At 42.5% G+C, this 14515-nt stretch overlaps 2 protein-coding genes across 5 annotated transcripts; both read left to right on the top strand.

Moving 5' to 3' along the window:
* Positions 1–26: 26 nt before the first annotated feature.
* TRMT10C (tRNA methyltransferase 10C, mitochondrial RNase P subunit) lies at positions 27–3806 on the top strand. 4 transcript variants are annotated; one of them, XM_084226615.1, is made up of 3 exons: positions 27–91; positions 1723–1823; positions 2003–3806. In XM_084226615.1, exon 3 carries the CDS (start codon positions 2041–2043, stop codon positions 3292–3294), a length of 1254 nt encoding a protein of 417 aa, XP_084082741.1. In that variant the 5' UTR covers positions 27–91; positions 1723–1823; positions 2003–2040; the 3' UTR covers positions 3295–3806. The 4 variants fall into 4 exon arrangements, with proteins under 4 accessions (XP_084082741.1, XP_084082738.1, XP_084082739.1 ...); XM_084226612.1 differs by having other exon boundaries at positions 48–173; positions 1682–1823; XM_084226613.1 differs by having other exon boundaries at positions 54–476; positions 1682–1823.
* A 1588-nt stretch (positions 3807–5394) lies between these two features.
* Positions 5395–14425, top strand: PCNP (PEST proteolytic signal containing nuclear protein). The gene is made up of 5 exons (XM_084200867.1): positions 5395–5473; positions 8930–9150; positions 11076–11150; positions 11637–11692; positions 12622–14425. Exons 1-5 carry the CDS (start codon positions 5419–5421, stop codon positions 12749–12751), a joined length of 537 nt encoding a protein of 178 aa, XP_084056993.1. The 5' UTR covers positions 5395–5418; the 3' UTR covers positions 12752–14425.
* The last annotated feature ends 90 nt before the right edge of the window (positions 14426–14515 follow it).

Raw genomic sequence — 14515 nt, 5'->3', positions numbered from 1 at the left:
GCCGAGGGGAGCACGGCGGGCCCGCCCCGCGCAGGCGCAGCGGCTCCGCGAGGTGAGCGGCGGCGGCGGTGGCGGCGCGGCCGGGGCTGCGGTGAGCGCGGGGCGCCTCAGGGTCCGCCCGGCCTGCCCCGACCGAGCCCCCGCGAGCGGAAGCGCGGCCGGAGATCCAGCAGGTGCTTCTCGCCACCCGCGGCGCGGTGCCCCCGAAGCCGCGGGCCCCGCCAGAGCGGGAGGAGCGGGCGTTCCGGTGTCCCCGGGAGGGCTGTGGGGTGTGAGCTGGCCCTCAGCGGCTCGGATGCTCGTGGGCTGGTTTAAACGTTGTTAAACACGTGCAGTGCTGCTCCCCTGCAGCCGGCCTTGTCAATGAGTGTCTACAGTGAGTGCCAAGGGTGTGGATCCAGGCTGTTTTCCGTGGTGCCAAGCCGTGGAACAAGAAGCAGTGGGCAAAAACTGAGGCACAGAAGTTCCACCTGAACGTGAGGAGCAACTTCTTTACTCTGCAGGTGGCTGTGCACTGAACAGGTTGCCCAGAGGGGTTGTGGAGTCTCCCTTACTAGAGATATTCCAGACCTATCTAGACACAACCCTGTGCTCTGGGATGACCATGCTTGAGTAGAGGAGTTGGACCAGATCCACTGTGGCCCCTTCCAGCCTTACTCAGTCTGTGATTCTGAGTGGGCAGCTGTGCTGGGGAAGTAAGGCAAGTTGTTCAGTCTCTGAAATATCAGTGGAGAGCCTTTCTGTTATTGAGATGAGTTGCAGTGAAGTCATGCTAAAGAAGGAAAAAAAAAGAAAAATACTTTCAGTGCTACAAATCTAGGTTCTTCAAAGAGCCTTAGATGGATTCTTGCAGTAATGATGTTAGTGTGAATTACACACTGGAAGGTAGCTTGGCTCTACCAAAAGCTGTAATCAAGTATTCTGATGATGTAAATCTGGTGCTCTGGACTTTATTGGAGCTCCAGTAATGTAAGTTAATTGGGGAACTGATCCCTTGATTTCTCCATACTTCTTTGATTATTACTTTTGCCAGTAGTTAAATACTTCAATTTCACATTGAAGGATTTCACTACTGGCAAAAGTAATAAGTGTACTTCCATTGTAGCACTTTCAAATTTTCACATTGTTAGGTTTCTTGGTTGTTCTTGTTTCTTTTATCTTAATAATGGCAGAACATGAGATGTTGGCCACCAATTTGACCAGTTACTGTGTAGTAAAACACATGCCAGGTTATTTAACATTTCTAAATAATACACTGCTCCTTCTGTGCCTCTATCTGAGCAGATACATATATACAAACCCAATATTAGATCTAACTTCTTGTTCTGTATATCACATTATTTTCAGTTTAGGAAGATTATGAATTTTGATTTAAAAATTAGGAATAAATTCTAGTTTTGTCCAAATCATGTTTCCTCAAGGACTGAAACTCCACTGATGCTTATAGTTCAGTAGTGTGCATAGGCCAGGGAAACGATTAAATGTTCTTGGGTCTGTTTTTCTTTCTGCAGACCTTTCATATTTAAATACAAATTAGGTAAAATTAATGAGATTGGGGGGATTTATGTCCTCAGCTTTATGTGGCAAAGCCAACTTCACAGACAATTTAGCAAAAACAAAAAAGATTGGTCTTTTCTTGCACTAGTTGTTATTCTTCCATCTCTTCTTTCTGTTTTCACAGGATAGATAAATTATATAAAAATATTTCTGGTTTGCATGCAGCACTTCACTGACTTTGGTTGTGAAGGCTCATCGTATGTACAGATAACTTGAAGAGATCTTGGACAGTTCTTGAAGGTTGTTTGACTGCATTTTGAATTGCAGTAAGTACAGCTAGTTTAAGCTCTTTTTATTTAGGAAACAGTAAAAAATTCATAGTAGAAGGAGGAATTTCTAGCATCCTCCAAGAAGTAACCTATTGTCTGTCAGTGTTACTAAGAATAAAAATCTGCATGTGTGTTCTTTGTGATTTCTGACAAGTTTTTTTCCCCTCTTATTGGAGTTTGCAGATAAGTGTTGCAACACAGCACATGTCTAAGTATGCAGTCTGCTAATATGCTTCTGAGAAGAATTGTAAGAAGTCCTGTCCTTCCATTTGCTGCACAGCATGGGATGAAAAAGGATTTGTTGCCTCTCAGTAGAACTCTGAGTTTATCACTTTCTCTGAAGCAGGACAAGTCATGTGAACCCTCAGAAAAACTGGATTTAGATGAGTGGAAGAAGGTAATGAAATCCGGGTTGCAAGAAGAGGTCAGTGAGATGGTCTCGGAGCCTAAGGAGCTTTCCAGTTTGGCTGCTGCACGTGAGACTTTGGAGATGTGGAGGCTAGCTGGCAGAGCTGTTCCAGAAAATATTAGTGAAGAACAGCTAAAAACCTTTATGGAGTGTCCTTCTAAGTCAGCCAAAAAGAAGTATTTAAAATATTTGCATCTCAAAGAACTTCACAAGAAAAATGACAAGAGAAAGATGGATGAGAAAAGGGAAAGGAGGCTGGAAGCACAAGATCAAGATTCAAAAACAGATGAGACCAAAACCAGTCCATTCGCATGTTTGTGGTCCCGCACTATGGATAAAGCATACAATTGGAGGGCTGCTCAGTCCATGATCTTTGGCCAGCCTCTAGTATTTGACATGTCTTATGAAAAAGAGATGTCTTTCCGAGAAGTCTCAAACACAGTGAGACAGATAGTAATGAGTGAAAGCAGCAATCGGAGATCTGTGGATCCATTCCACATCCACTTCTGTAACTTCAAAGAGGATAGCCTCTATCACAGGGAATTTATCAAGAATTATAGAGAGGCATGGGACAAACTGCTTATCACAGTGACAGACCAGTGCTACACAGAAATCTTTCCAAAGGATAAGCTCATCTATCTGACAGCTGATTCTCCCAAAGTAATGAAAACATTTGATCACGATAAGATCTATATTGTTGGGTCAATGGTTGACAGGAGCATAAAAAGAGGAGTCTCTTTAGCACGAGCAAAGCGATTAGGGCTGGAGACTGCAGCCCTTCCACTGGATAAGTATTTGCTTTGGAATACCGGTGCCAAAAATCTCACACTGGATCAAATGATGCATATTTTATTAACCTTGAAAGATACTGCTGACTGGAAGAAGGCTCTGGAGTTTGTTCCGAAAAGGAAATACTGTGACTTTGTAAACAAGCCCGTAAAGGAATTGAAAAAAACACTAGACCTGATCAACACACTCAAACTTACAAAGGGACGGGAAAAAGTAGAAAAGCAATTTGCCAAAAACTACCCCAAGAGGTATACACTAAAGCAAAAGTAGAGTGATGGGGAGGAAAATGAATTTTTTACACACAAACTGTGCTGACTTCTTGGTACATCTGGAACTGTTCAGCTTTTAATCTCAGAACATGTTTTGTCGCTTATGTTTGAAATTACCATAATTAAGAGTTGGGTTTTTTTAATTACTTTAGTAGTCCTGTTTAGTAGCTGTTTAAATTTATTCACACATTATTGAAATTACGTAAGAGAAATGAGATAATCTGTTGTTAAAAAAAAAAAACCTCTACACGAAGACTATCAGTCTGTTCAATTGAACTGTGCTTGGACAAGGGCGATTGTTACTGAATGCAAAGGTCTTCAGAGCTCACTGCTTTGGAGGCTGTCCTCAGTTTTATTCTGTAAGATCACTAGGATGAAGTAGAAGAGACCTCTCCCATTACTTCCTGAATCCTCTTGTGTGCAAATGAATTGATTTTGATAGCTGAACTAAATGGTTAAAACCTTGCGGGAGTTTGGGGAACTGCACCATTTATTTCTGGATGTTCTATCTGGCACAAATAAAGTCCCTGTTTGGAAGGAATCAGGCAAATTTCTTGACTATGCTGAAAAAAAAATTAATCTTACCTACTTTTGTGTAAGACTTTTATCCTAGAGTGCCTGTGTTTTCAGGCCATGTAATGTAGATTTCCCAAAGTGCTGGAACTTCTGAGTTGGTAAACTGTCCTATTAGTAAATACTTAGAGGAGCAGAGAGCCGTTTAATGTTTCTCAGAGCTCAGAATATATTGGTGTCTCTCTGGAAGTCTCTGTTCAGGCTGCAGAGCTGCCATGCGCAGCTAAATACAGGTCTGGTATCTGTGGGATGAGGAGGGCTTTCTTTGTGGGTGATGCTTAAAGTCAGTGATAGCAGATGATGAGTTGGTCACCCACTCCCTGGTGACCTCTTCCTACAAGCTGTTGTAAGGTGGGGATTGGAAGGCAGAAGATTCACTACCCTGATACTGCCTTCACTGCCTGTTGTGAGGGGCAGGGGCCTGCAGGCATGGATCACCTCTGGCACAGGGAAAGACCTGGTTCCTTTCAGCTGTGTGTGGTTGGGAAGTACACAAAGCTTTACCCTCCAGTGGTGTTCCAGGTGATGCTTGGGAGCTGCCTTCAGCTGCCTGGGAAGCCCTGAAATGCAAGGACTGCCTGTGTGAGTGCCTGTGCCTCACTCAGGCAGACTCTCTTTCCTCAAGGGAGGAAGAGACAACAATGGAGCTACGTGCTGCTGAGTGTCATAGGACTGTGGAGTGGTTTGGGCTGGAAGGGGCCTCATCTAGATCCAACCCCTGCCATGGGCTGAGTGCAATGCACCTTCTGTCATTTGCTCTTCTTCCATACAAACAGCCTCTTCTGATCTGTAAACTGGCTTGCACACTGGGGTGGGGGAAGGTGGTGGCACTGCTCACTTGAACTCATGTCACAGAATCACAGCCTGGGTAGGCTGGGAAGGGCCACAGTGGTCATCTGGTCCAACCTCCCAAATCAAGCAGGGTCATCCCAGAGCACGTGGCATAGGGTTGCATCTGGATGGCTCTTGAATATCTCCAGTAAGGGAGACTCCATAGCCTCTCTGAGCAACCTGTCCAGTGCTCGGTCACTGCACAGGAAAGAATTTCTTCTTCGTGTTCAGGTGGAACTCCTGTGCATCAGTTTCTGCCCGTTGCCTCTTGTCCCATTGCTTGGCACCACCGGATCCTTCTTGGCGCACCACCTCCACACACTTCAGATATTTACACCCACCGAGGAGGCAGTGAGGCAATGATATTTGTGAATCACGGGAGGTAATCTTTAAACCACGCGCAGTGAGGAGGGCGCAGCAGCGGACGTGGTTCCTTCGCACCCCCGAGACGCAGAGGCTGAGGGTGTGATGCGGGGAATACCGGGGGATGACTGATCCCCCGCTTTCCCCGGGGGAGGGAGTGGAAGCCGTGCCCACGTGCGCGGCCGCTCCGGACGAACGTCAGATCGGCGCCGCTCGGCGCGCTCCCACCGCGCTCCCGCCGCGCCGTCCCCGCGCGCCGCAGGGGCGGGGCCGGCCTGGCCGCGAGCGGGGCCTCGCGGGGGCGGGCCCGAGCGGCGCGCGTGCGCGGCGCGTGAGGCGGCGGAGGAGGCGGGGGAAAATGGCGGACGGCAGAGCCGAGGGGGAGAAGGCGAAGCGGCCGCAGCCCGCAGGAGGTGAACATGTAGCGCCTCTCGCCGCGGAGCTGTGGGGTGGGAACGGGCTCTGGGCTGGTCCTGCGGGGGTGGGAGGGCGGGGGGGTCCAGGTGTGCCTCACCCGGCCGTGAGTTGCCCGGGCCGGGCCGTGCGGTGCCCGGCCCTGCGGGGAAAGTGGGTGGCCTGGGCCTGAGGGGACTGCGCTGGAGGAGAGGCCGGTCGCGCCTGCTGTGCTCAGCTTTACCGGCGCTTTTCTAAAAACACACCGGCTTCTCCTTGTCCATGCAAATGCACTATTTCTCTCTCGTAAAAATACACGGAGTACTTACGCCGTGTTCTGAGAGAAATACGGCTGTTACTATCTGCAAGGATGAAGACAGAGCCTTAAAGATTAACTTCCAACAATTATGGTACCTTTATTTATAAATGGGTACAGTGAATATTCTTTAATTGTTGTTTTAAGCATTTGGGGGGTTTTTGTTTTGCAACAATCTGTAAGTTTGCTGTTTGGTCCTATATAATTTATATTATGAGTGGACATTCCTGTAATTTCTGCAGTATTTGGTTCCAGAATTTTAATTGTATGTTTCTTTTCTTCTCTCTTCCCTTAAAGTTGAGAGGACAGTGTCTTTGAAAAGATAAGCTTTTCTTTCTTGGTGTATTTCCTTTGTTTTTTTTTTTTTTTGTTTTAGTTGGGTTTTAGTGGGGTTTTTTTTGTTGTTTTTTTCATATATCTGTAGGGAGAGGGCACTTCGTAGATCTGTTGAAACAATAAATCAGGCTTGTAAACCAATCAGGATAGCCTCAACAGTGAATATTATTTCTCATAATCACTGACATTTGAAGAGTATTGATTTTAGGTAGTTCCTTGACTCTTGGTGCTCTGTTGGGCTTTGGTGGCTTTTTGGTTTTTATTTTTTGGTGGTGGTGTTGGGTGGTTTTTTTGTATTAGTAATGCAGTAACTGGACAGCATCAGCACATCAGTAATTCATGCTGTCTTGTGTGCTGTTTTGTGTGCTGAAACATGATCTGAATGAGTTGAGGTACCTTGGCCCTAAAGAAGAATAGTTGTTCCCTAAGTATTTTTGAAAGCAATTTGCAGTTCTTAGCTTTTGGAAATATAGTGGGGCTCATCTTAAAATTAATTTAGCTGTGACTGGTTTGTTCCCACATGCCCCAGTGGTTCCCAGGGACAACAGATCCTGAAATGCTGTGCAGCTGGCACTGTCACTCTTGTCACTTCAGCCACCTGGGCTGTGGAAGTTGTCCACTCGTGTGGCCTGTTGGTTCGCATGAGTAAAGCTTAGCTGTGAAGGAGGACAACTTTTCATGTGTGCAATCCATGGAAAGGGCACTAGCCAGTCTGGTGTGGAAATAGTGCTGGTGCTTTCTGTAGGTGAAGCATGACCTCCAGGAAATGATAAAGCAGCCTTGAGATCTTGGAATATATATATGGACTGGCATGGGAGATGGTAGAGACCTGTTTAATGGTTAATATGCCTGCATTTCTGTTTCCTGTAGAAATCTAACAGCACAGCAGCTCCCTCCTCACCTTCCCCAACTGTCCTGTGCCCCTTACAGCTTTCTCATCAAGCAAGAGTGTTTCTTTCAGCAGACTGGTGTTCATCCTTTGGCAATCCCAGTAGAAATAACGCTCAGAATGCAGTGCTGATAGGAACTAATTCTGAGAGAGATGCTCTTTAGGATTTGGTGAGATAACAGATGTGGGTAGATTGTATTAGGCTTCATCTTGTGCTTAACAGTATTTGAGAATTTGCACTTTAAAGAAGTAAGCTGTAAGAAGTAGTGTAATAACCTTCAAGCTAGCACTAATCTAGGAACTGTTCCCTGTGCCCTGAATTTTGGTCTGCTATGGATTTTGTATATTATGAAAAAGAAGACTTAGCTCTATGCTTCCAGGCCTTTAAAGGCCAGTGAATCTTCTACCTACCCTTGAATCTGTCTCTAGTGTACTGAGGCTGCACTTGGATCACTGTTTAATGTGATTTTATGGACTAACTATAAGGATGCTCTCATAGTCTCTGCAGACTGCTGTTTGGTAAACTCTGCTAAGACAGCTACCAGTACCCAAGGTCACTTGTGTAAATTTTGATTGTTTCTCTTTCCTCCTCTGTTTTTCATTTTTATATCTATATTTTCTGGATCAAATTTCTAGTAGCATTTTTTAATACGGTGAAACTGATTAAAGTTACAATTTTTTTGTGATCTGCCATATTTCTGAAGGTGAATGATGAATCCATTTTGGTTTCAATCACTTATTGATACCTGGAAGAGTGGGGTAGAAGGGTATATTCTGCTGCTTCTGATTTGGGAAATAGCAGATAAATATATATATATATATAGATTGAGTCCCTAGTTTTTCTCTTTCCTGATGTTGTTTGCTTCTTTTTTCTTTCTCAGAGCTACAATCTTGTTGACCCCCAGTTCAGACTTTCTTCTCTCCCATTGCTTCATCTTACCTAGTAGCTTTTTGCATTAGCGGTGCAAAGAGCTTTATCCCCTGATGGTCGGAATTTGCTGTGCATGGAAGGTGCTCTTCTCCATTTGATGTGATGAGGAACTTGTGCTAGCTCCAGTTGTTTTAAACTGCTGCTGTGAGCACTTCCCTGTCCATTCCTTAATGTGTGTTTGTTTTTCCCCCCTTCTGCTGCTGCAGTGGTTTGCTTATTGCAGCGGCAGGGAAGTGTCTTTTTGCTGAAGCATTTACTCTGTTCAGTGTGAGTCTTCCAAGGACACCTTTGTCTCTTGGTATAGCTGAAGAAGCTGGTTTTATAGGAATGGAAGTGTTACTTGGATGTTTTTTCTCTGTGGATCACTGTTCAGCTGCTATGTTTTCCATGGCTATACAAAACCAGAAAAGATGAAATCTATATATATGCTTTTTTAGTGCTGATTCCTTCCTCAAGCAGAGCTTGGCAGATTTATTACAGATGAGATGCGGACAAGCAGTGACTTGAAAGATGATTGAGACAGCCGGCCTCACTGTAGTCACTCCCATGATTTTAGAGTTGGGCCAGACAAGCCTAGAGACTGGCATGGACATGATTTTGTAGAAATTTAGTAGAATTAATTTTAACTTAGATTATCTACTCTAGATTTGGAATTGGGATTCCAATTATGAAAGCTTATCTGTGGCAACTTAAAAAGCTTAAAAGATTTAGTCATCTACATTTAATTTACTACATGAACTTTGGCTTCCATACTTAATAAAGAGATGGTGCTTCAAGATTGTTTTCCTGGCTCATACAAGAAGTTCTTTACAAGTAGTGGAGTGCTTGCAGTTTCTTCTCCTCTTTGTGTTTTGCTGTCCACTAAATATACATTGGTGGAAACTGCTGTTACTAAAAACATCTTACCTATTGCATCCAAAGTATAATGCTTTTTGAGGTTGCTGCTCCCATCAATCTGCTCAGTAAAAGTAGCTCATCTTGGTAAGTTGTTTCGACTTCACCAGGACCTGAAGAAGAGGCAGAAAAACCTGTGAAAACTAAGACTGTTTCTTCCAGTAATGGAGGAGAAAGTTCGAGTCGCAGCGCAGAGAAACGGGCAGCTAATGAAGAAGCTGAAGACTTCACCACAAAGCCTGCTCCTGCCAAAATGTCCAAGTTTGGATTTTCCATAGGCAGTCAGACAACAAAGAAGGCATCTGCAATATCCATCAAACTGGGAGCAAATGTAAGTTTACTGAGGGCTTTTAATTTTAGGGAAACTGAGGGAAAAGGGAAGCACTTTGAGGAGGCTTCTTTGCAGAGGAGACCTTGAATTCCTGTGAGGGTAACTTGGGTAAAGCTTAAGAAGGCAGGGCCAGCTAGTCATGCATGTGTAAGTACTTCAAGGTGGTTAATAACAGGTCAGTAGTCTGAGGAATCATAAGACTTGATTGAAATGAACTGTAGATCTTTGAACATGCAGAATAATTTTACAATGAGATTTGATAAGTCTGCAGTAATTTCCTGAGGGAAATGAGCAGACTTGCTAAGCTGTTCAGGCTGCTTTGAAATGAGTGCTGGGAGCTTCATTGCATAGGATGCTTAAAGCTAGGAGAAAGCATCTAGATGGCTTAATAGGTTGTCTTCTACTCCAAAGATCTTATTTTAGCATGGAGAATTGTAGCACATTTCCATGACTTTGCCTGTTCTTTGCAAGGTCAGTATGATTTATTTGTGTTAAATGCAAGAGATGGGACTTTGTTACATAGGTTTCTAAGAATTCTGATCCCCTTGATTGCCCAGCACAGGTATCCTTGTGCTTGTTCAGATGGGAATCTGATGACTCTCTGTACTTCCAGAGTAGTCCTCCACTGGCATGGCTAAGGACAAGCCAGGGGCTGCCTCTCTGTTTATTACAGTTCGTTTGCATTTCCCACCTGTCACTGTGATGGATACCTTATAAGTAGCTGTCTGCACCAAATTCAAACTGTGATTGTGAAAGGCTTGCACTGCAATGCCACATTTTAGAAACCTGCAGAGGATTAAAAGGGTGCTTTGTTATTTTGAGATGGAAGGGAGATGTGGGCTGGCAGCATTCTAGGGTATAAATGCAGCCAGGTCAGCTCAGACTTTGGAAAAATGGACAAGGCTTCCTTCTCTGGGCCTCTGGCATGCTTCAGTTCGTCATATCCAAAGTGGCAATAAATTTGGCTCAGGATTTCTGGTTCACTGAACTTAGTGGTGACAGACAGTGCTGAAATTGACCTGCTTCCCTTCAGTCATTTTTGCTCCCCTAGTACATTCCCCATTCCTTGGGTGCAGATGCTTTAAAAATGGTGTGGTATTTATATGTTGTGCAGTATCAGTAAAGAACAGCTGTAGGCAGTTGCATAAGGGCTCTGCTGCAGTACCAGCTTCTAGGAGTGTGTATTAAAGAATTACCAGTAAAGGCAAAATGGAGAAAGCGCTGTATATGATTGATTTAGTTCTATAGTAGCAATCTGTTACTAGTTACTTGGTTTTTTCTCAGTGGTGTTGAAGTAACTCTTGGTACCACTGTTGTAGTACACGTAACAGTTGTGAGTTTGACAGCTTCCTACGCTTTAAATAGAGAAATAAAAAATTGGAAATAAAATAAATACTCTTTAAAGGAACTTACATTATTTGGACTGTGTGCTAGATACTGATAGTAGTTTAAAAGCATTGAATTGTTTTAGGCCAGGAAGCTGTCACGTTGTTAAAATAGAAGAAAATAAACATATTCTTTTTTTTCTGACATTGATGGATAAGAATATCCCAAAAGAATAATGGAAATAGTGACACAGTAAAATTTTGAATACCACAAGTTATTCAGGTTCTGTTTTAATTGTTCATGTCGTGCACCAGTGGCTGAGTACCCCTGCAGTGTGCTAGAAAGTTAAGACCTGCATGTGGGGAGTTGTAATATGAGAGGGCTCAGCTTGCTGCTCAGAGTGATTACACATAAATGAGCAGTCATTTTCCTTTGTCATTAGAGAATCCTTTATGCGCTTGATTCAGACAAAAACTTTTTCCCCGGTTGCCCATTTCGTTGAAGATCTTTGATTTAATTTTACCAAAATACTTAAAAAGCCAAGGGTAGCTTTTTTGAGGTAGTAGACTCATGTTACTTGTGCATTTTGTCTTTTCCAGAAGCCTAAAGAGCCTGTTCCAACCCTGGCTCCAAAAACCCTTTCTGTAGCAGCAGCTTTCAACGAAGATGAAGATGTGAGTAATAAGCCAGTGATCAGCACAAAATACCATTGGTGTGGTAGGCAGAGAGAGTGGGTTATTTATGGTTCTTAACATAAATGTCAGGAATTTTCAATCTAGAAGCATCTCTTTTGGCTCTGATTTAAGAATGCACAATAGCTCTCTGTTGGTTCAAGAAATAATTAAAATGTTGATAACTTCTCCCTGAAAATAAGATGCACAACATAATTTGAATTAATACTTGCTTTCTCTAGGCTTGATTAGGGGGAGTCCAAGGAAAATTGTGGTTCTGGTTTGCTAAATATTTTGTTGTCATGTTCAGCTTCTTTCATGGAGTTGAACAAAGGAATTTGTATTTTGTTCTGTAACGGTGTAGGACCTCCATTGTGTCCAAAGTCCCTTTGCTGTCCTGTAGGGCTGTAGTGCAGCCTTTATCTTGTCAGGCATTTGAAGTGTGCAAGGCGGGCGCCAGCCCCGCTCTGACCTCCTTTGTCCCTGCAGAGCGAACCAGAGGAAATGCCCCCCGAAGCCAAGATGCGCATGAAGAACATCGGAAGGTAGGGCAGCTTTGAACTGTGCTTTGGACAAGGGCAAGGGTGTGGAACACCTGCCCAGCTCAGGGCAGATCTTGAGGATGCGTTAAAAATACAAGCAGGTAGAATAGGTTAAAGAAGCATTTCTCCAGAAGTAAGATTTTCAAATTCTAGCGTGTCATCTACAGGCTAAAAGCACTACATTTGCATTTGAACTTTGAATCTTATTTATGTTTTTTCAGGAAGAAATTGAGTCTGCATTAAATAGAAGCTTTTTTTTTTTTTTGTAAGTGTAAGAGGGAGGAAGTCCTGCTTGTCTCTACTTTGTATTTTTCTGGTTCTCCCTTTTATAAATTGCCTTGAAGTAGGTAGTCTGGTCACATTTTTAAACTCACGTGCAAGGGGAAGATTAGAATCATCTCTCAGAAAGACAAAGAATTGCTTCTTTACTTTATAATAAATAATGTAATTCTTCTGCTTGCCACAGATTTGAGATGGTAGGGGACCAGTCCTAAAATAAGTAGGGACCTTTTCAGAGGAGACTTCACTTAAATTAGGGATGAATTTTGAGAATTTGTATTTCAGAGGTGTTTATAATAATAGACTGCTTTTAAAGTCAGTCACTCTGAAAGTTCTCTAGTTGGGTGGTTTTTCTTTTTTCTCCAGTAACAAATTTAGATCCTCAGTTTCTTAATCTTGGTAGCTGGCAGCAGTTACTGCCACTGCCACATCCTCTCCTGCCCCATCTCATCGCTGTATTTTGACGTACTGGGTAGCGATGAGTTCTGTGGCCAGCTTACCGTTGCTAATAGTGAGGGCTCCTGATGTAGCAGAAGGAAATTTGTGTGGTACTGGGGCAGACTGGGCTTGAAATTGGCATTTTCATTGTCACATGGCACAGTCTACTATAGTTGAGCTGGCTTTCTCAACTGCTCTTGCTTTACTTTTCACAGGGATACACCAACCTCAGCAGGACCAAATTCGTTCAATAAAGGAAAGCATGGATTTTCTGACAACCAGAAGCTATGGGAACGAAATATAAAATCTCATCTTGGAAATGTCCATGACCAAGAAAATAACTAAATGATGTGGATTACAAGTTGGGTGTTTTGGGGGGAGGGGAGGGTGTAACATTAAAGGAACAGTTTCCTTTTTTAAGAATGGTATGAGACTATCTTTGGAGCCACTTTTTTAAGACTTTGAGTGGTACACTAATAAATGAGTTTGAAATTAGAGGTAATTTATGTTTTGTATACAGATTTCAAGGCATTTGCTAATTTTGTAGTTCATGTGATTAGTTTCAAAAGGTTACAGATAATAAAGAAATTGGAGTGGTACCTTTTTAAGATAATTTTTTTTGTCAGTGATTAAATAAGGTGGATGAAAAAGGTTACTGTCTCTTTAATCAGGTTAAAATTGAATGCTCTTGCATTCTCACTTCTGGCTCCCTCTTCATAACAGGAGAACCAGCTGACTCCTATGAATTCTGCTAAAGAGAGTGAGCATTGTCTTGTACTAGAAGTGTTACTGGACTATTACTTTGAATATAATCTTACACAGGAAATAGTAAAAACTTGGATTTTTTTTCTCCCTGCAGTCACCTTTTGTTAAGTCTCTGCAAACTAGGAATTATGTTGCTCTGAGTGGCTCTGGTAACTTAGCTCTGATTTTGTTTAAAACTTCATGTAGGGTGTGTAACCTTCTGTGGCCTGTTCTGTCCTAAGGAAATGGGCCTTGTCTGTATATTAGATACAGTCTGTAAAGAATATTCATTACAAAGGTAAATCAGTATTTTCAGTGTGCTCCTTTTAAATCATTAGCCTTGAGTAGTGCTTGTTAGCATTTCCTAGTGGTACACAAAAGCCACCACCAAAAATACAAGCTAATGTACATTAAGCTTCACCTTTGATTGAAATATTTTTCTTTACTATGCCTAGAAGGAATAAAAGCCACACCAAAAATCGGTAACTCACTGCTTAAGTATCAAAAATCTAAGATGCACTTTCCCTGTCTTGCCATTTAAGACAGAATGCCTTGATGCCTATGACCTCAGTGGACACTATCAGGTCAAATAATGCTGTATGTGCAGTCCTGATGTTCCTAACAAGTATCAGCTTCAGAAATAAAACTCGACCTTTTCCTGCCTGTCTTCCTTTTGCAGTGATTTTCAGCAGTGACATGAATCTGGTCAGTTTATTTCTTAGCTTCCATACTGCAGGACAGTGCTGAAGGATTTCAGTGCTGACCATCTAAATTTCGGTCTAATTTGGATTGTGTGTTTGTAAAAACTTTTTATTAACAGGACTGGTTAAATAGAACATTATCAACAGCAATACCACCACCTGCCTCAACAGCACCACCTCCCATACCCCAAATAAGCATAAGGTTCTTTTTAAACTCAGAAACCTGATAGTGTCAACACTAAATTAATTTCAGCTGGGAAATGGTTGTAGCATTCAATACAGTAGTTGCTTTCATCCTGCCTCGAAAACTGTCTTCTTGCTAAAGTATAACTTGCAAGTGCAGAAAGGAAAGTGCATCTTGAAATGTATTTTTTTATTATTATTATTATTATTTTAGGAAAGCTCTGACCACTTAGACTTTTGAGTTTGTAAGTTCTAAAAATATTTTTTTGTATTTTTGTATTGTATGTGTAATCTTTTTTCTTTTGAAGTCTGATGCAGTTGAATACCTGTAACTGTTTTCTTTTAAAAGCCTTGTTATAAACTTAACATAAAAATGTATACATTATTTTTCTTCCATAGCAGAAATACTTGGTTTATTTAAAACACACTTTCAAAACTGATTTTCAGGACTTCCAAAACCAATTTGGGCATTACTGGAACT

This window comes from Fringilla coelebs, assembly GCF_963513975.1.
Source record: "Fringilla coelebs genome assembly, chromosome: 2".
Classification (NCBI taxonomy): domain Eukaryota; kingdom Metazoa; phylum Chordata; class Aves; order Passeriformes; family Fringillidae; genus Fringilla; species Fringilla coelebs.
This window is presented reverse-complemented; position numbering and strand designations above follow the sequence as displayed.

Coding starts and splice junctions, on each gene's coding strand:
- PCNP (XM_084200867.1), top strand. CDS start 5,419: ATGGCGGACGGCAGAGCCGAGGGGGAGAAGGCGAAGCGGCCGCAGCCC. Junction 9,151..11,075: donor CCATCAAACTGGGAGCAAAT/GTAAGTTTACTG, acceptor TGTCTTTTCCAG/AAGCCTAAAGAGCCTGTTCC. Junction 11,693..12,621: donor CGCATGAAGAACATCGGAAG/GTAGGGCAGCTT, acceptor TACTTTTCACAG/GGATACACCAACCTCAGCAG.
- TRMT10C (XM_084226615.1), top strand. CDS start 2,041: ATGCAGTCTGCTAATATGCTTCTGAGAAGAATTGTAAGAAGTCCTGTC.